This window comes from Acanthaster planci, linkage group LG01 (assembly GCF_054643075.1).
Source record: "Acanthaster planci isolate LZ-2023a linkage group LG01, COTS_SCS, whole genome shotgun sequence".
NCBI lineage: Eukaryota > Metazoa > Echinodermata > Asteroidea > Valvatida > Acanthasteridae > Acanthaster > Acanthaster planci.
Window position 1 is genome coordinate 36,509,029 of NC_141777.1, and position 21,182 is coordinate 36,530,210.

General features: G+C 41.0%; 1 protein-coding gene across 2 annotated transcripts in view; it reads left to right on the forward strand.

Moving 5' to 3' along the window:
• Positions 1–21,182, forward strand: part of LOC110981218 (polypeptide N-acetylgalactosaminyltransferase 16-like) — a 72,673-nt gene that overhangs the window by 44,734 nt on the left and 6,757 nt on the right. The window contains exons 7-15 of one of the 2 annotated variants that reach the window (XM_022238596.2): positions 2,077–2,198; positions 6,657–6,744; positions 9,840–9,924; positions 13,566–13,669; positions 14,894–15,020; positions 17,553–17,645; positions 18,351–18,434; positions 18,697–18,829; positions 20,628–20,747. In XM_022238596.2, the coding sequence (XP_022094288.2) occupies positions 2,077–2,198; positions 6,657–6,744; positions 9,840–9,924; positions 13,566–13,669; positions 14,894–15,020; positions 17,553–17,645; positions 18,351–18,434; positions 18,697–18,829; positions 20,628–20,747 (956 nt within the window). Of the gene's footprint in view, positions 1–2,076; positions 2,199–5,271; positions 5,360–6,656; positions 6,745–9,839; positions 9,925–13,565; positions 13,670–14,893; positions 15,021–17,552; positions 17,646–18,350; positions 18,435–18,696; positions 18,830–20,627; positions 20,748–21,182 lie in introns of both variants that reach the window. The other variant, XM_022238604.2, reaches the window with a different exon arrangement.

Genomic DNA, 21,182 nt, shown 5'->3' on the forward strand with positions numbered 1-21,182 from the left:
TCTCGTGGTTCTTCATTGCATTTATTTCAGGATCTTGGGCATCACTTGAAATCAAAGTAGGAAAATTTCAGCTCTGCCTGAAAGCTGCAGGTCCCAGCATTGTAGATCTGCCTCTCTAACCTAATTCACCCTTGTTGGACATGGGTCTGTAACTAAACCTCGGCTGGTCTGACTCTGCAGCAAAATGGAGGCATCCTGTTTGATGAAATAACCTCAACTTATAAATAGTATGACAACAGCAACAAGAATAGCCAGGATGTGTTTTAATTAAACCCCATAATGAAGACTTCCTTCATAAAATCGCAAGGTGATTTTTGAAAATTGCTGTCAAGGACCAGTACATGTACATGTATGTTTTTAGTGGTCCCTGTTTTGCAGAGGCACCACTGATAATTAAACTCTAAATCAATAATTATCTGTAGTTGCTCAAACTTTGCCTGATAGTCAGCTCAGTGGGTGAACAGTAGCAAAGGCTGTGCCAAATACCCATATACATGTAGCCGAATACTTCATCGATCATCAAATATTCAAATATTATTTTCCGAATTTGAATAGTCAAATGCAAACTTCATGAAAAGCTAGGGAGAATGTTCTTTTCTTTTAAATGAGAAAAATTGCACTGTGGAGGCTTCTTTCAAGCAGATTTAAACGAAAAGTGACAGAAATCTCAAAATGATTCAAAACTAGATTATTCATTGAAAAATGTAAAAGGACTAGAAATTTGCAATAAGGCAAGAAGTCTTGTTCATATCTTAAATCTTGCTAAATCGTGGCTGGAGATACTCCTAAATGTGAGAAGCTATTATAGTAATTATAATGTACAATTGTGTGCCTTATTGCAACTGACTTTGTATATGGTTTGTTCATCAACAATCTGCCGGTCAGGTACGACCAAATATTCAGATTTTCAATCAAATTGAAGGTTGAATATTCGAATAGTGAATTATTCGAATTGACTCAGCCCTAACTGTTCCTTGGTTGGATTTGGTTGAACTTACAGAGGTGGAGGGGTGTTTTGCTGCCAAGAAACTGAGTGTCAACAAATTTTGATAAACTTTGGCATCTTGCTTTAGAAATAGAGACAGAAGAGAGAAAAACACTGGATTTGCAGATCCTTGATTTGGCACGTTGTTGACACACAGCTGTTTGAATCTATCATCTGTAGAGTAGTTTCCTCCTGGAAGGGCTCCACTTACAGTCCCACAGGAATCCACTTTTTATTACCCAAGGTAGCCAAAAAGTGATTCAAGCAATGGTACCTCTGGGAAACAGGTAAATCCTCTGTTAAACACCCTGACTTCCCCCTTCCCAGGTTGTTTGCAACACAGAGCAAGGACCACGTTTACAAGGAACTTGTAAATGTTTTGGTATTTTCCCACACAACGTCAGGCATAGATCAAAACTTCTAACATCGGTTTTATTACACATATCCGGTGCTGACATTTTTGTACTTAGTTTGTAAGCTCTACTCATTTGTTTGTTTTTTTGTGCTCAAAATTGGAGTTAGACATCAAAATCATCAAACCAAAATTGAAAACCTCACTGGAGGCACTTAGATCCAGCATCTGCATAAAAGGGGAGAATGCTTGACATTTTGGGTACAAAAAAGGGGGCTACCCAAAATGGAGGTGAAAACTCTTGATCTTCATTGAAATTTCTGTCTTGAAAGTTATTAGTGAACCATGTGAGAGTGGAAGGACAAACTGGAAGAACGTATAAGTGAAAGAGGGAGGGAATAGATATGATGTACATGTATGCTCCAGATCTGCTACTGGTCAACATAAATTGTTTGTAGTTGCTTTTAGACCGATGTCTTATACTGAACAGTAGGCTTACTTGAATGTTAAGAAGGTCAATTTTAAAATCTAAACACCTGTCTGTGGTATGGGACATGCGTTCCAAGGATGGTGAGATGTTAGTGCTCGAGGTGAATAGTGCTCTTGAAAGATGCTTTAGGATTTCTGACATGTTCCTTGCCCTCACAGCATAATGCTTGGAAACATTTTCTGAGAAGATGATGCTTAATGTATGTGGTTCTCGATCTCATTGAATTGTGTGCTGTTGTGCGATTTTCAGGTCTTATACGATCGCGAGTGCGAGGGGCTGATGCAGCCAGTGCCAGCATCCTCACGTTCCTGGACAGTCACTGCGAGGCAAACGTAGACTGGCTGCCTCCACTGCTGCATAGAGTTCACCAGGTCAGTCTGGAGTGAGAGACTATTAGGCTGAGGCACCCCCCCATGTCCACAGATGAAGCACTCTGCCGCCAAGGGTACAAGATTAAAAAGGCCCAGGGAAAAATTTCATACATATAAGCAGGATTAATCCCACCTTAGTCATGTCCTCAATCTTGCAGACGGTTTGTGATGCACACATTTTGTGTTACCTCGTGTATCAAGGGGGGTAGAGATATATTGGTTCTATATATAAAAAAAAGGCTGGTTGCTGATCTGAAGAATTGTAATTTGTATGTACTTATTCTTTCTGCAATATATTTTCTTGTCATTCTGTAAGATGTTTGGGTGCCTTGTGCAATTGTCAGGTTGAGTGATGGGCAGATTGAAACTTGCAGTGACAATCATTCTAGGTTTCCGTCATTCGATGGGTGGTTTGAGTCCTTGAATAGTACATGTAGCTTACGTTAGAAAATAAATAGATTATGCTGGGAATCAAAATGTCAGGTCCTCTTATTTTTAAGATATGTCTGCATTTATTTCAGATCACTGAAGTCAGCATAAAGCAGTTTGAAGGAGTTTACATTTGCGATGATTTCCCTAAAGAGCGTTTTGTGATATGACTAGGTAGTGCAAGTTGAACCATCCAGTTCATGCACATGTAACTACACTCCAATGAGTGTACAGTGGTTTTCCCATTGAGTATCGGGTAGATGTTATAGGCAAGGTATTTGCATCTTATGCCAAAATAGATGCTCGGTTGGATGTGCCAGAGCACAACTTCGGCAGCTGATGGACGCTGGGAATTGATCTGAGACCGATAGAATGTTGGAGGCCCTCAGGTGCCTCAGTGCCAAATGTCAGGCATAAGCCCCTGCTATGGAGCTGGCCAAATCTCTTGTTACCGCGATCAGATTGGGACAAAGATCTGACGTCAGCCAGGCGCAGCCAGGATCGGCAGGTACGTGCAAAGTGAGCATGATGGCAAGGAGAAGGCGGAGGGGGGGGACGTCAGTATCTGAAGCCGGGTGCCGAGCAAGCTGGACCTGGGATTAATCCCCCCCGTTCCTGATTTTTGAGGAAGAAAAGATGGCGTAGTTCTCTGGGGCCGGAAAGACGAAATACCCCCTTCCCTACCCCGCCCCCAGTTCTGGGAAGATTAAAAAAAAAAACTGGGCCCATAGCGGAGGCTTTGGAATGACTTTGCAGGTTCGAGGAAGACTGAGACCCACCTGCTAATTTATTTTGGATTTGGCCGATGTCCCTTAAATATCTGAAACTGCTATCAGTTTCCTGCATAGATGAGGAGGATCGAGGGACGTTTCTTGGCAGAGTGTCTGGGGAGTTCATATCAAGAGGTAGACAGTATGTCGAGCAGAAGTTGAGATTCTGTAGCCCAGACAGCATGGAATCCTGATGGACTGAAAGGATGTGATCACAGACCATCGGCTAGACCTGTTAACTGACTTGCAGCTTGAACCAAGATTGGCATCACCCGTTTCCCCTGCGGAGCCCACACTGGGGGACCCTTAGTGTTGCCCTAGTGAGTCTGTTTTTAGAGGCCCACCCCTTCTTTCTGATGATTGTTTGGAGGGGTGGGGCTGAAGATGATACCCCTTGCACAACAGCAGCGATGATCAGTTACATGTAGGCCCACACTTGCACATTGCAGGCCGTACCTAATAAGTGGCAATGCTATATTTATGATTCATGCTGCAGGCTGTGTCTACAATAAGCTCAGGAAAAGGATAGTCTTGTCTTGTCAATCATTTTGTCTTACTGAGCACAACCTTTGAGTGGAAATGCAAGCTTCAAAAACCCTTCAGTTCATCCCATGTGACACTTCCCCATCCATGCATGTGAAGGGATATTGATGAAACCCCAGAACACGAGAAGCACTCACAGTAACAGCACAGTTCGGTCCATCGACTTGAGCAAGCAGTGCAGGCTCTGTACAAGCTAGACATTTATTTTGACGGCCGGGACCGTGATCAGGCTATTATTGCAGTCATTTGGACGTTAGTTGGTAAATGTTATGGGTGGATGGTGAGGGAGGCCTTGTTTGAACTTCATCAGCAGCTGTCTAGCACCCCACATGGCAGAGAGATGACTTTGAATTTCTCGGCCCAAAAGATCGGATTGACTTTCTTTTTTCTTCTCCTCTGTAGAAAGAAAACCTGTTCTCATGCAATTTCCTGTATTAAAGCTGTAGCTTCGCCTTAGTGTTCGCTTTTAAAAGTATCAGAGGTGTGATAATTCAGCTTTTAGCTGATTTCTTGAGCCCTTTTTGTTTAGATGTTAACCCTGAATTTTGGCTTTTTGAATAAACTATTATAAAGCACACGCATGGTTCGTTTATACATACCTGTTACACACCTTTGAGAGCCAAGTGCCAGTGTGTGAGTGTTGATATGTGTGGGTGCATCATAGAGCCATAACAGTGTGGGATTCACGGTCTACAGATGGAGACACCCAGAAGATTTGGCGTTTCCAGTTTCTTTGTAAATGATCCAAGGCTCAGCACTGACACTGGGCACAGTGTGGGTGTCACCGTCCCTTTTAATCACCTTTGTAAAATTAGGCTTCATTGTGGATAAGAAAGAATGTTTCTCTGGTCTTTTGCCAGTTGTCTAGTCGCTCAAAGGTTCATCACAAGTCTTCTGCTCCCAAATCAAGTCATGGTTCAGGTGGACTTTGGCAGTCATTCTTGTCCCTTGGTACTTGGGACTGGATTACGTCGACTGCATAATTTTGAACTCCCCAAGGCTTTAAAAATGTCAGGCATACATGCACTGGGCCTGTCTTGCATTTTCATGCATTGTTGACAGTCAAGGGTCGTTGTGCGGAATCTCATATTTACAATATTAGCATTCGCAACAGATAGAGAGCTCCTGTACTTGTTTCCTGGTTCCTGAATATTTTCCAACAGCCATTCAAGTTATACAGTGATGATGGGGATAGCAGGCCTGCATTGAAGGGCATCTTTGCTTTGCCACAATGCAAAGAAGGAAATCCTATAGTCCTCCACAAGAACCCTCTGCCCAAAGAGTGAGAGGTTTTTTTTTCATCTTTCCTCCTGTTTTCTGTCTCTTTGCAGGATCAGCAAACCGTTGCGAGTCCCTCGATAGATATTATATCCATGCATACATTCAATTACACGGCAGCCATGACAGATCTCAGGGGAGGTACATACCGTATATCTATACATTCAAGCACTCTGTGTCTAAGAAAACTCATCACCAATGCCATTAACACACAACACGCCATAACAAACTGCATCCTCCAAACATAACCACTGCTCATAATACATGCACATCTAATGCAAGGGACTGTTCTGTTCTAAGTCTGTCAGTTCTTTGGAATCAGTTCAGGTTGCTTTATTCACAGATAGAAGTACAAGGCGTAATGTTGTTAACAGTTCATGTACAGTGACATTTGTTTCATCAAGTATTATTGATTTGGGTTTGACTTTGAAGGGTCCCACCCTTCTTACCATGACATTCGCCATGGGGCCTGATTGCTAGAGATACTGGTAGGCATACTTGTATTTATGGGTTCGCATACGAAGAGTCTTAGCAGAAGTTATCTCCAGGCGCAAAAGATACAAATCAGTACCTAGCACCAGGTTGCTATGGACTGAAAGGCTTGCTTGTCATGGAGCCAGTCATCAACAGGTTCTTGGGCTTGAACTGTCATCCATGTGTCTGTACCCTGCTATTTAAAACTTAACTGGGAATTTTGGATTTTTTTCGTTTTTTTTTTTTTTTTACGAACAAGGAGGTTTTATAATAATCAGGCCCCACAGAACCATGCTGTCTGTAGATAAACTTAGATTTCCTTTTCTGTGATCTCTGTTTAAGAACTTATTGTCGCAATTTAATAAACTTCCTTTGAATGACGTAGATTTACATGTACATACACTTGGGGCTGGATGAAAAGGAAACTTGAATTTTGCCAGATAACTCAGATGTGTGAGAATTATCTGCTTCTTCAATTCGTTTGCTTTTCATTCAGTTTCTATAGATTACACTCTTTTTCAAAAATAATGTACGGTGTATATTTTGTTAATTTCATTTGTTTAAATCATCCTCATACTTACATATCTGTTTTCCATTTTTCTTCTTTCCCTCTGTTTGCATCTCGTCAACTTTGGGCAAATGCTCAACACTCATTTGTACAACTCATGATGCCATTTCCACCGTAACTGCTTCACGCTGCAAAACTCACGTTGTGAAACTCCTCAAACGCTGTCTGTTCCATCGTTGTGCCGTGAACTTATCCTGTGTCACCTCCATACCACGGAACTCATTAATTCTACGAAACTCAATTTCACGTGTGTTCAAAACTCACCATGCTTGTAACTTCCTGTGCTGTGAATGGAATTACCCATTTGTGCCTGTCTGTGGGGATGTGGAACTCTTCTGAACTTGACACTCGCCTGGCCACCCACAACTACTCACAACTCACAACATGACAACTCAGGACAATACTCGTGTTGTGAGTCCTATCATCGATGTCATCAACTTGGATTCCTTTAAATACATAGGTGCTTCTCCCGATCTTCGAGGAGGTAAAACTCAATCATTTCTCAAACACATTGATGGTGCATCGTTCTTTTTTATAATATTTCATATTGTCACCGACTGGGGACCAATTTAACCAGAACTTCACCTGTTTTATTTTATAACACCTCACCCACAGATTCTATATCTTGATTGGCCGAGAGGAAGTCACATGGCATTCGCTATGTTTGCCATCTTGCTTTTCATGGCCAAAAAAATATACCTGTAACAACCAAAATACTGTTCCTGTAGCAACCAAAGAACTTTATTCATGCCCATTGGCATTATGCGCAAATACATACTCATGTGCACGTTCCGAGCATCCAAGTGCTATGGCTACAGAGCAGGGTTCAAACATCAGAGGTAGTTTGGAGAAGTACATGTACTAGTAATTTTTCAACCAATTTCTTATTCAAATAGACGTACCTATTATGATTAAATTAATCAGTTATTGCTTGAATTAAGCCCGAATCTGTGGGTGAGGTGTTATAAAACAAATATTGACTATATCCTGGTTCAGTTGAACTAGCCTCTCCCTCTGTGATCTACGGAGTGAGCATTCTGATTTCCCATGGCTTCACCTTGGGAAAATAAAGTGCTCTATGAATCACCTTGAAAAGCTAGTTTAACTACACTAGTTGAAGCAGTCAATATTTGTATGCTTCTCAGATATACATTCCATCTATCAATGCGCAGTCTTGTGAGTTAACCTGAAGTTGGTTTAGTTTAACTATGAGTTATTCTTTTTTGTGTCAGCTGAAATTGAGACTTGTCCCATCTGGAATCTTGTTTCAAATTACAAAAATCTGCACTCATTATATGAATCAATTACATGTTGACAGGCCTTTGCGAGATATCTGTTTATGCACAGAAAACACTTGTCAGTTATGTCAACATGTCACCTCCACCATTTTATGCGATGCCAGAATCGCTTCATTTCAAATCTTTCCCTGTGAGGTGTGTTTGATTTCAGCTTGCTTTGCTAGCTGAGAACATTGCAAATTCAAGGTGACCAGGCGTTGACAGGTTTATTCAAAGAAAAGCAAGTCAAGGTGCTCATTTTTTTTATACAACGAAATCTGAGTGGAGAGGGTGTTTATGAGAGCAATCTATCCACCATATCCTTTGGAGCTTGTGGAGCCATTTTGATGGAGGCTGAGCTCAAATTTCCAACTCCTTATTCCTCCACAATGAGATCCCAGATGACATTTCATGAGCTTTTTTATCACTTGAAGGAACCTCCTCATGAAAAAAAAAACAGAAAATCACTTCAATCAGAGTGACGAACAGAAGTCTGGGATTCTCTTAAAGTGAGAATGGGGTAACATGAACCCTAAGAAAAATAGAGAGTCAATAATCACAATGATCTCATCAGAACTCGGAGGCAGGTGCTTAGATCAGGTTTCAGAGGCAGGTTGTAAAGGCATTCAAGTACACGAGGTGGGTTTTTTGTTTGTTTTTGGTTGGGTTTTTTTTTTCAGAGTTGCATGTTGGATGTACCCCTCTGAACCCATCAAAGGAGACATATTTTCAATCTTGATTTTGGCTGCTTCAGCTTCAAATGTAGAATTTTTTTTAAAGGTCTACCGGTATGTTAAAAAATGTGTAGGAAACATATATGCAAAGAAGTGTGAAGTTTCCCTTCTCTCAGACCAGAGAAATAATTTTGTCCAGGAATTTTCCGAAGGAGGTTTAGAGGAGAATATCAGCAAAAATGAGGGATTCAGGATTACCCGCCCACAATTTTTGCACTGGATTGTGGAAATTTCCTTTTTAATATATTTTGGCCATTGAAATTTTGCATTTCTCTCATTAAGTGCTATGGTTGATTGCTCCTGGCAAATGCATACATCTGTCTCAACTGCATGCTAAATAATAAAAAGGGGAAAGCCTGTCATAGTGTTGATGTTACAATTTGGCTTCTACCTGTATAGACCCACAGGTAGACTGATCCATGAATCATTGTCTGGTCTAGCACACTTAGGAAGGAAATCCTCGGCATATCGAAGGTTCGGGTTCAGCAGCTTTCAGTGAGCCCTACCTGTGTATAACCTGGAGTCTGCCTGGTTATCTTTTTGTATTCATTAGAGTTTGGTTTTAAGGTACCGTACTCTGTAAGTTTTATTCAGGCTTTGAGCTAATTATAAGGTAGTGTGGCATGCCCGCAAGTTTTTTCCTCTTTGGGTCTCACAACACTCTTTGAAATCTATGTAAGAACTTTCTATAAAGATTTTCAACGTGTACCTTGTAAAATATTTTAAAGGAGTTGGGCTGGTGGGTTACATGTGGGTGTTTTTATGCAATAATATCTGCTTTAGTGTCAGACCAGTTCTGAGAATACTACGAATGGTTGATATCATGTTTCTGTAGGTTTTTTGTAAATTTTCTAAGGGAAAAAGCAGGTTTTTTTTTAAATTAGAATTTCAAGAAATTATTGCAAGTCTAAGGAACTGAATATTTTGAAGCTAATTACTAAACTGACAGAACTTTTTAAAGGTGGACTTAATCGTAAATACAGAGCAGCCAAAGAACATTCAAATTTTATCTTGCTAAAATTTCCACTCTAAACCTGATATGGACAAAAGTAGCCAGAATTTCAAAATCCCACTTAGAGTTGTATTCAGTGGTTTTTAGATAAAGTGAGACTGTGACTGCTGCTTGCGACTGCTGCTCAAGGGTAATGTTGTTTTTTCCAAGGAGAAAAAGAAACATTGTGATTATTAAGTTTCTTTTTAGTTTTTAATGTCATGGGGAAAATCGGACAGTTTTGAGCACCTTGACTTCCCGACAGGTCCTACAGACTGAAGTAATGTTATCCTACTTCATCAGTGCCACATCATTAATACCTTCTACACAGTTGGGTCAGTAAAATGTATGTACTTAGCGCAAGTACACCCATACTTACTCCATAGTTAAGGGGACTTCACACTCGTTGAAATAAAGTATTATGGAGACAGTTTTTATCCCCAGAACTCTGTCCCAAATTTGCTGACAAATTGTCCCCTAAAACTGAGGCTGGCCTGAGCGATCATGCCCTGTTTGTGAAAAAAGTGCAATTTACACACATCCTTTCTTTAACGTGTTGAGTTGGTTTGGTCCGCAGGTTTTGATTGGAGCCTACACTTTAAATGGGAGCACATGCCAGTGGATCAGAGGTCAAGGAGAAAAAACTCTATCGAGCCAATCAGGTGGGTATGTTCATCCAATCAGCTGATGGGATCATTCCATGTAGGTTCATTAGGCACTCGCACCCAGTCAGATAATTTCTTTAGAGAACACTTGCATACATTTCTACCCGTTTCCCAAATGTTGCTTCCTTGTCAGTTGTGTGCCACAGGCCATGACTACTTTACCCCCGCGGTGGAAAGCTATGCGTGGTGGTAATTTCATGCAAACACAATACAAAACACTGAAACTAAATGTTTTCTTCATTCCTATACTTCTAAATTATGTACCAGCGTGTCTAATGCCCAGTGCAGGAGACACTTCTGTGACCTGCAAAAAGAACAGTTTCACCTCAACAGGGTTTCTTTCGGGTGTGCATGTAAACAGTGCTGTTGAGGAATGCAGTTTTCACCACCAACATCCTTTGTGAAGAGTGTATTAGTTTATGCAGAAGTGCCGAAAGCAACAGACAAAGAAAGTTAATGAACTTGCGGCTTTGACTCAGTTTTTGGCTCTGTTTCTGACATTTAAACTGCTTGTAGGCCAATACTTCTCAAAGAAAATTCCATGGTTTCTCTTCAGCACCTGCATCCGAAAATGTGCACAGAATCCATTTTCTGGTTTTATTTATTTATCAAAATGTGATTTTTTTTCATTGCAATTGTAGTCGGAATCTTACTCATCAGTCTGGATGGCAGCAGGGTGGCAGCGGTGTAATAGCCTGGTTAAGAAATTAACCCCCTCCCCCCACAATGTTAGACCAGCGCTTTGATTTCTAAAAATTCTCCCAACTTTCAAACATTAAGTGTTCCCAGGTCTACTCTATACTTGTTTGCAGAAAAAGAGGTCTTTGTACACCTACCTCATTATTTTTTAATTTAGAGTTTTCCGACTTGTTCAGACTCAGTGGGAAAAAAAAAGAAAAAGCACAGGCCTCCTTGAACTTTTCGAAAAGTTCTGATAAGAAACTGGGAATTACATGTACTTTAATGTGGACTGAATAAAAGAATGTACCTCTGGGCTAGTACCACACAGTTTGATGCTACACTATCAAAATATGATTTCTGTTTTGAGTGAAAACTCCAAGGTCAGGGATGAAAATCAGTTGAAAGAAATCCGTAATTCTGATGTGCAGCTGAGGTTCCTGTATAATTTCACTGGTCTTCCAGCACAACAGTGTCCAGTGCCCAGTATTTTAGCCTAGAGGCAGGCACGGTAATCACATTCAAGGCAGAGCTCACTTATCCTGGCCACAGCCTTGGTCAAGCTTCCGTTGCCGACAAATCAAATCATGCAAATTGTAAATATTTCCAGTCTCCCAGTAACCCACTTTCCTGGTCTCCACATGTGACCTTTGCACCGTAGTGATATGCATGACCTGCATTTGCCTTATCATATGCAGAGGCATAGCAACCAGAGGGGAGGGGGGTGCAGTGTGGCACCCTCCCCCCCAAATAATTAATTCCAGTCAGCAAATAGTGCATTGGTCTGCAAATGAATCTAAAATCGGTACATAAACAAAAGAAGTTGGCCATCAGCATTTCCCCTGAAGCATGAAATATACCATTTACATTTTACACAAGTTGGCAAATTGCGTGACACCCCCCCCCAAAGAAAATGCCTTCACTACACTCCTGATCATATGCAATATTGTCAGTGCATGTCACTCGTTTCTAGATCAAGTTGTGGACAATTCTGGTACATGTTCTCAGTGCCCTTTCATGAACATAAATGTAATTACAAACACGCAAGTGCTCAATCTTTTATGGTGTGCCTGGTGTGTGGATTTTTAGTGAGCAATCATTCAAATTTCTTGTAGCTGCAAACTGTGCACCAGTTCTTGTAAGATCAAATGTTTATTTGGACAAGGAAATCATGCTTAAATGGCCCCAAATGAATCATTTACAGCAATACCAACATGTTAAAATGCCACTTTTCCCACCACTTCACACTCAACGTGCGTATTGTCCCTCATGACATGCAGTGAATCTAGATCTACTGGTGGGTCCACTGTACTTTTGTCCAGGGCATAAAACTAAAATAGGCTCACCAAAATGGTGTACAGACATCAGGAGATATTGTTAGGGTATAAGTGCCGTGAGAGTGCTTGGTTTGGGGTATAATCCACTCGGTGTCAGTTTCCTGCCAAGCTACTTTGGATGTTTCTTTCAGATGAAACTGAATCTTGCCATGATAGTCAATTGGCTGAATGACCTGCTGAAATCTAATAATGTTTGAGAGTGCAGACGGGAGGGAACCTGCTGTGCTTGGAACTTGAAACAAAATAAATCAAGTTGGCAATCAAGATCTTTTTCTGGGGTTTGTGAAAAAGGAGAAGATGCCATAAATATGACATTGATGTTAGATAATAACCCTTTTGCGAATTAAATTTGAATAAAACCTGATACTCCGAGTTCTTCAAATTCCCTTGAACATATAACAGGTTGAATTCTTCATAGTGGAGACACTGTTGCTATGCCTCATGTTTCGGGGCATGCTTTTGCTTAGTTACCTAACCCTCATTGCATTGAGTTCGACTCCATGAAAGAGCGACGTCTGAAACCAAGTTGCTCTGGTGTCGTTCCGAGCACCTTCAAGTGACGATCTTTCGCCTGCTGGCACTCCTGGTCACTCCTTATTGTTTCAGACATTCAACTTTTGCTGTACTTAATTCAGAATTTCCTTTTAATTTGGTTCGGTGCCACTCTAAAGTGCCTGTCTGAAACGGATGTAAGAAATGCCTTGCACCAATACACTTTTTTCAATGGATAAGAAGGGCACAGAGGAACCAGTCCATTTCCAGAGATGGTGGCAGCTATGCTAAGTTTGCCCAGAAACACGAGGTATAACAGCATCTTTAGTCTAGGAAATTCAAATTGTTATGTTGATGTGCAGTCAGATAACTCAGTGTACTAGATTTTATTCAGATTGTAGTCTACTCTCAAAAGGCTTATTGAAGGCTTTTTATTACAGGCCTCCGTCAGTGCAGTGTAGAACATAAGGCTTTCACTTTAATACATGTAAGAAACAATAGTGAGTCTTCCAGAACCGGTTTGAGAAATTTGGGGAGCGGTGAGGGAGCGGAGACCTCTAGACTGAAGTTTGGTCCATTGCCTCCTCTCCTTCCTTTGTAGAATTTTGCCTGCTACTTGTTTGAGTAAAAAGAATCTCCAGTGTGTGACGTTTATCATGATAATTGGTGGATTTTGTAGTTGTTGCATTGATTTAGTTGGCTTGGTGCATAAGGTCAGGCAGTGGAGGAAATTAAAAGAGTCACCAGACAGAAGTTAAATAAACAAAGAATTCCAAATAGGATGGGCTCATTTGAATTGCTCAAATCTATCCCGGAGTGGAAATATTTGGCCTCCTTCACATTTTTCAATGACAATATTTTGAAGGGAAATCAGCTATTTTAAATTTAATTTCTGGAAATGGTTTTGCAACTAATGGGGGCCATACATCAGTGAAGATTGTGGACTGGGTTTGACCATTGATTTATGGGAGATGTATTTAAAGTTGAAGCTGAAATTCCAGTGGCTTGTTGATTTCCATTTTAACAGCATTTGCTTGGGGGGGGAATTGTCTGTCACTGTTTAAAGAGGATTTCATTTCTTTCAATTATTTTTACTAATTTCATTTACGGCTTGTTTTCTTTAACAAAAAGGACACCCATGATTGCAGGTGGACTGTTTGTCATAAATAAAGGCTGGTTCAACAAGCTCGGGAAATACGACACCGAGATGAACATATGGGGAGGGGAAAACTTTGGTAAGTGCCGGTACCAGACTGAGCCTCTGCTCTCTCTCTCTCTTGAGGGTCTAACCAGCGTGTGCATTTGGGAATTTTAGTCATCTTTCGGAAGTGATTAATAATCTGCATTTGAAATGTGCATTCCAAAGACATTTGACAGAGCGGAAGTTTATGATCCATCCAAACATTCCTGTCAATGCTACATGCACGATAAACCAACAGGCAAATTCTTTCAGCATTCCTTCAGGTTGTGGTGGCTTTTTTGGTTAGTTGAAGACGGGGGTCCCTTGTGAAATCAGAAGCTTACCTTTAAAATTGAAAGCTGGTAAAAATCCTCTGCAGATCACTTGGGAAAAAAGCCTGCGTTGGCTGCTTGTCTCTCAGTTCTCTCCACTGACTAATTTATTGTTATTTGGGCAACTGGGCTGACCCAAAGTCTAAGATGAAAAAGCTGATAGAGAACTATAGTCCTGCCAGGAGATGATTAGCATAAAACATGCATGGTTTCTTGAATAACGGGAGAAATTTCAAGGGTTCTGAATGCAAGTGCTAACCACTTGCTGAGTGGAATTACATGTAACCTCTTTTTTTTTAATTAGTGCTGTGGACTGTTTAGGAAAATTTCTGAAAGTCAACTTTGAGTGTCACCTTCACTGAAACAAGAGATTTTAATGTTTTTAAACAGTTCAACAGTTTGTTGGTGATAAGTGGCTTGATTGATGTTCAAGGCTATTCATGGTTTCAAAGGCAATTATTTGTGTACAAATTCATTTACATTTATGTGAGGCAAATTTCTCATGAGGCAAATGAAAATGAAGCAATGCGGCAAAGGAATATTTTTTTCAAAAATGGAGTGTTGAAGTTGCATGCAGTTGAACTGTAAATAGGAAGATAATTATAAAGTGGGGATGGAGGATACTTTAATATTTATTGTGTGGTTGTATAATTATTCCTCAGTTATGGTCAGTAGAGGGCAGTGTGCCAGGTAACTTTGATATTGTTCAAGATATTCCAAGTATCTTTACCCCCGAAAAAAGTTTGCTTTCTAAGATTCATGGGTGGACTTAGGATAGTTTGGTTTTTCAACATCAGGCCTGTAAGTTCTGGAGGCCAGTAACTGAAAAGCAAGCTATCTTTATTGACTTTGATTACTTTAGGAAAGTTACAGGAAACGAATTAGTGACTCGCCGAATATCACTCAAAGCGAGAAATTATATTTCTTTCTCTTTTGTGTTCTTCCAGAAATTTCTTTTCGCGTGTGGCAGTGTGGTGGTAGCCTGGAGATCATACCCTGTAGTCGAGTGGGCCATGTATTCCGCAAGAAGCATCCGTACACTTTCCCTGAGGGGAATGCCAACACCTACATCAGGTACACTGCCCCCTCATTGACATGTATTCGGGGCAGGAACATACACTTTAATGCTCATAATGAGATACAGAAGGTTAATTTGCCGTACCTCATACGTATTCATGATCAATAGCCAAATTCTCAGTCGTCTGTTCACCATCATATGTCAGTCACTATTTTGCTGTTGTACATGCTAAGATCCACGCATGGGCATCAATCGATGGGGGACGGGGGCATGTCCCCCCACTTGATACTATGTCAACTGTCCCCTCCCCACTTTTTTTCCAAAACCTAAATGAAAATGTATAGCTTGCAAAAGCATTTGTTAAAAAACTGGCTAAAATAGCCAAGAATTGCGTCATATCACACCAAAGAGCATTTATACTCCAAAATTTTCCGCGGCCCTTGAGCAGGCCCTGGACTCCACGCCGGTCACATCTTCGCTCTTTGCACTCGCGTTTGTTCTGATCAGGGCTATGGCCCCCCTTCCCCACTTCTCAAAACGGAGTGACGCCCTTGGACACTCGCACACTCAGAAATGTTCTCCCCAGGAGCAGTTCAGTGACACTGTAACTAGGTGAAGCATGCATATGCAAGCTATGCATGTTTGCAGTACCTGCTGCTACATCTGACTCTGACCGGCCAGTTTATCCCAGCAAGCACGGTGGTTGAGTGGTTAAAACGTCTGCACTAGTAAGGAGGAGGTCATGGGTTTGAGTCCAACCTGAATGAGCTTGTGAATTTTTTTGCAAGCTCCCGGACAAACACTGAGTATATTGAATATACCTTGGTGTACATGTAAGGGCAAAACCTGTCGTTACAAAAATAAACACAAATGAATACGCAAAAGCAAGTTGCACTGGAGAAGGCTTAGCTGCCTTTCCCTTGCTACTGACATTTGATGGCAACGGAATATATGCGAGGTTTGGTAAAACAAATATAACAATTTATTTCAGGTGGATTGGAAATTGACAAACTGGCTCTTCCAACATCCCAGGGAGCTAACATTGACTGACCACCTTCAAACCATCATAACCTTGTTACATCAGTTTATTGACCTCATATTCGATTGAACCCAAGTGCACCCTTCAGCAGTCCGTTTTGTAGTTTTGCACAGAAGACATTAATCCGTCATGCTTTTAAATATTCTTGGTACAAGTGTTGTTTAAGGATAGACACCTGCAAGCAAAACCCACACTGCACTTGGGCGTGCATATTAGGGTTGTGCCAAATATTCGATCGATCATCGAATATTTGGATGTTATTTTTCAAATTTGAATATTCAAATGCAAAATTCCTGAAAAAGAAGGGAGAATTTTCTTTTGTTTTAAATGAGAAAAATTGTTTTAAGCAGATTCAAATGAAAAGCAACAGAAATCTTACAATTCAAAAAGTAAATTAGTCATTAAAAATTCAGAAGGAATAGAAATTTTCAACAGGGCAAGAAGTAATGTTGGTCTCTTAAATCTTGCTAAATCTTGGCTGAAGATATTATGTTGATTATAATGTACAATTGTGTGTGTTAACGCAACTGATTTTGTATATGGTTTAATCATTAACAATCTGCTGATTTAGAAGATCGATTCAGATATTTTATCGAATTGAAGGTCAAATATTCAAATTGTGAATTATTCAAATTAACTCAGCCCTAGTGCATATTGTGCTAGTTGAACCTTGGTATATCAGGAAGCGTAGTTATTGGTATACAGTGAGCAGTTGATGCCTAAAAACCCAAACATTGAAACAGGTAGGCATGGCACAAATTTTACCCTGGTTGTTTTCCTTTTTTCTTTTGCACTGGCATGCAGAGTTCAGGTAGGTTCCTTTTTTATGTTTTATTTATTTTTATTTTTTTAGCGGGAGCAAGGACAATACTGTTACCCTGATGACGCAGACAGGTTGAGTAGGAAATAAATCTCTCTCAAGCGTTTGTCAAGCACTTTAATAAACTCACCAACAATACGCATCCACCTGCCAGGCGACCAGTCAATCTGCACATTCCTGTCTTGCTTACAGTCTGGTGAGAAAGACTCAGACAAAAACCTGTTCATCTCTGAACTCCGCTGAGGAGCTCAGCCTCATCGTAGCCTGTCATGGCTCCAGTGAGACAGGGTTCAAGTCTGGTATCCTGACCCACATTAATCACTGTTCTGTCTAGCTTATCCATCAATCTGTCTCCACCACAGCAGGTGTATTTGGCTTTGGCAATTATACTTAAATTAAAGCATATCAGGCAACACTTCAGTATAGTCCTTCACTGAGCTATACTTTTACTTTTGAGCTGTCCTACAAGCTGGAAAACCAGTGTTTTTTGACAGTGCTTTCCCAAAGTATTGAATGGGAGTAATTGTATGTGTTCATCAGAGAGATGGCAACGCGGATCATTTTAAGAGTGATTTGACTTTAAAAGACTTAAAGAAAAGAGCATACCAAAGAGCCTCCTTAATTCACAGGTGTTGCAGTAACGCGCGGAGTGACACATTTGCACAGTGTTTTGAACAGCATTGCCCATTGGAGCAAATCATTTACGCTGGCTTTGATTTCTGTCTGCAGAAATACGAGACGAACAGCGGAAGTGTGGATGGATGACTACAAACAGTACTTCTACAATGCTAGGCCTTCAGCTAGGGGAAAACCATTTGGGAAGTAAGACACTCATTTATGTTGACACAACATCAACCATCCAGGAAAGTTTTGAATGCTCAATTTTTGTTGCAAACTTGTTCTTGCCTCATTTTCTCATTATTCTGTAGGGTCTGGGCAAAGTTACCAGACTAACCAAATTAATGGAGAAGTTTACAAAACATGACTTTGAGCAACAGGTATGACCAGTAGGCTTACAAACCTACCTTCAGTGTCTTCTATTTTAATTGGCTGCCATTCAAAAGAAGTTGGTATTTGATTTCGGTAATTTTTTTCATTCTAAATGTTCAGTGCCACAGTATCGGTGTGGCAGTCTCAGCGGTCTCCCGGTCTCAGTGGTCCCCCTGGCCTGATGTAGCCGGACATTTCAGCACTACACAAACACGGTCTCGTTGGTCTTCCGTGCTGAGATGTCTGCATGACTAACTCGCACGGTACTATAAGCGGTGCTATTATCTTTGGTGTAGGCCTATATACAGTACACGTCACGTACAACGTGAAGCATGCATGGATTGCACTGCTCAGCACGCCACTTAAACAGGCGACTTTCCCGTTGTTGTGCGCAGAGATGGCATGACGTATTTTTACCATATTTGGTAAGGGGGACCGCTGAGACCGGGAGACAGCTAAGACCACCACACCAGTTCTTTATCATGTTGGGTTGATTTAAATTCTGCACCTGACATGGTGTATTTTTTATATCTACAGTGTAGACAGCAGGAGAGAATTACGGAAGCAGTTGAACTGTAAGCCCTTCCAGTGGTACTTAGAGAATATTTATCCAGAACTCAGGTAGGTCAAGACTTTTAACTCTGTAATCTCTACCTGTAAGCTTTGGCTTTATTCTATTTTTTGTCTTTGTCTGGGCAATCAGATTTGTTACAGATGTGTGCTGGGATAACTTGATTCCTATCTGTACCCTAAATGGTCAAAAGTAGCTTACAGCTTTCTGTAAAGAGTGTATGTTAGTTTTTTATGTGACGGGGTCTCTGCAATACTATTGCCTTGCACCTCTGAATGTGTCTAACACAGACTTCAAACTCTTGTGCTGTAGAATTCCCAAACCGGGAAATGTGCAATATGGCAAGCTACAGCAGGGGGACCTCTGTCTGGACTCCACCCCGAGAGCAACCGGAACCACCTGGGCCCCTTCCATCATTCCATGTGAGATCCAAGATCAGGATCAGGTCAGTCTCGTAGAGTGTATTTGTAGATTGAAGCCTTGCTTGAGGTAGGCCCTCAAGACTCTGAAGGGTGTATGTGGTCTAGTGGTTAGGGTGTGTAACTTCTGCTCAGAATCTAGCTATTGACCGTGAGTTGTGTCCTTGGGCAAGCTTCTTTACCCTATCTGGCTCCCTCCACCCAGGAGTATAAATGTGACTGGTCCTACCTCACGAAAATCAAGGCCATTCCCCCATCCCCCAACCAGATTTTTTTTAGTTTACAGAGCTAGCTCTGCGTTTGGATGTACACAGTTTGTCAAAAACTGACATGCAGGGTGAAAAATGTGGAGGATTCATGTCGGACAACATTGTGCTGATTCTTGATTCTTTTCATTAGATTGCCGGGTCATAAATCAGGACTTGCATTAGCCCTGTAATAGACTGGCATCGCACCCACAGGGAGTTAAGATCATCTCAGTCGTTTCATACCAAAGAAACTGCAGATAATCACTGGCCCTATAATTCATATTGGCTCAGGACAGACCTTACTCTTTTTTGTTGTAATACTCTCAGTATGGGGCAGGGTGGGGCCAACTTGATGGAGGACGACTTTAATCACTCAAGGGGGAGAGCCAGCTCCTGAATGGCTATTTTAAGAACTGCACTGAGGGTTGGCCTGCATCCAAATCTGTTGTCTAGAGCTAGGTCTAGGTCTTCACTCCATTGTAAATGCGTGGAGAGGCTTAGACAATAGACCTAGCCGTAGCCCTGGAAGCCTGTTCCGGACACGGCCTTAGCTTGGTTGCTTGACTCGAGACATTACCAGGAAATCAGTTGGGAGCGTGCCGAGGTAGTGTATGGTGTAACAGCATGACAGCAACTGATCAGCGATGGGCTTTTCAGTGGCAAAAATGGTTTCAAGCTGAGTTGAGGGGCAGAGCAAGTTGGGTGGAATGGATTGGAAATGAGACATGATCAGTGGTCACTGTTGTACAGAACCGATGGCAAAGTGTTAACATGAAGGCTGAGTCGGTTTAAATATCTGAATATTCAACCTTCCATTTGACACAATGTTCAGATATTCTACAAAATATCTACAAAAGCAGGAACAAAATGTACTTGCTTGAATTACAAAATGTAAAAGGAGAAAAATTGAAAGAAAAAGTAAGTTTTGGCCTCATTGCTTGGCATTATGTGTTCAGCTCCTGTAAAAGCTTGCTTTCAGAATGCCATTTTGTAAATCAAATAATCTTTATTTATCTCAGCGATTTTAATCTTCAAATATTCAATGGATTTCAAGTACGTGTATAGATATGCAGATATTCAAGAATCAGTTGAATATCTGAATATTCAAACAATCAGCGCTGCCCTTAATTCTCTTTAGTGGTTGCTATTGCTGGCTAGAATGTATCGCAATTCACCACTGACAAAGAGTTAGGTTACCCTTCGGTGTGGACTAAGTATTCCCTTGGATTGGCCGTAGTGTTCACATGAAAATGTAGGCATGTAAGTCTTCTTCAAGCACAAGAGTTGTCATCAGTTTATACAAGTACAGAGATGATGGAGGCAGTCAATTGCCAACAAGCCAGGCACCAAGTACCAACGCGAATATGGCCTTTACAAAAACTACTGAGATGTGCTTTGCACCTGGTGCCTACAGGTACATGTGGACGATGTCTCACCCGCGCACAGGAGACCATTGCTTGGTGAAAAAAAGCACCTTCCCTTGTCCATGCATAGAGCCTCTGCAGAAAGGTTGTGAACACATTGTATAGATCACTGTGACGTTCTGGGTTGGCGTAACGCTCTCATTTAATCACAGGCATGGTCTTTAACCAAAGAGGACACCGTCCAACAACAGTTCCAGTGTTTGACTGTCAGTTCATCAGTGCCTGATACCAGAGTCTACCTTACTACTTGCCAAAGTAATGACATCAAACAGGTAGGAATACCAGGCCCTGCTTCACCCACTAAGTAATTCGTACCTCATCCCAGGTTGAAATATGTCCTGCAAGGTCAGCCTGTTTTGATACAGGATTTTTCAGTGCTTTGTTGACGTTAGTGTCCATTCTAATGACTAAGTTCTCAAGTAATTTAAGAAACAGGAAAAGAGGAAATTGTTGACTGAAACAGCAGGTGTCAAACATCTTAGATTAATTTGTAAAACATTTATTTCCATTCTAATGATTAAATTCTTAAGAAACAGGAAAAGAGGAAATTGTTGACTTATACATGTACATCGCATGTCAAACATCTTGGTTTAATTTATAAAACTTGGGGCTACAGTAAACTTAGTTACAGACAACAGCCTCTAAGGATCTGATCAGAACACCTTCATGAGGCTTCATTGCATGAGATGAAGCACAGGGAATCTCTT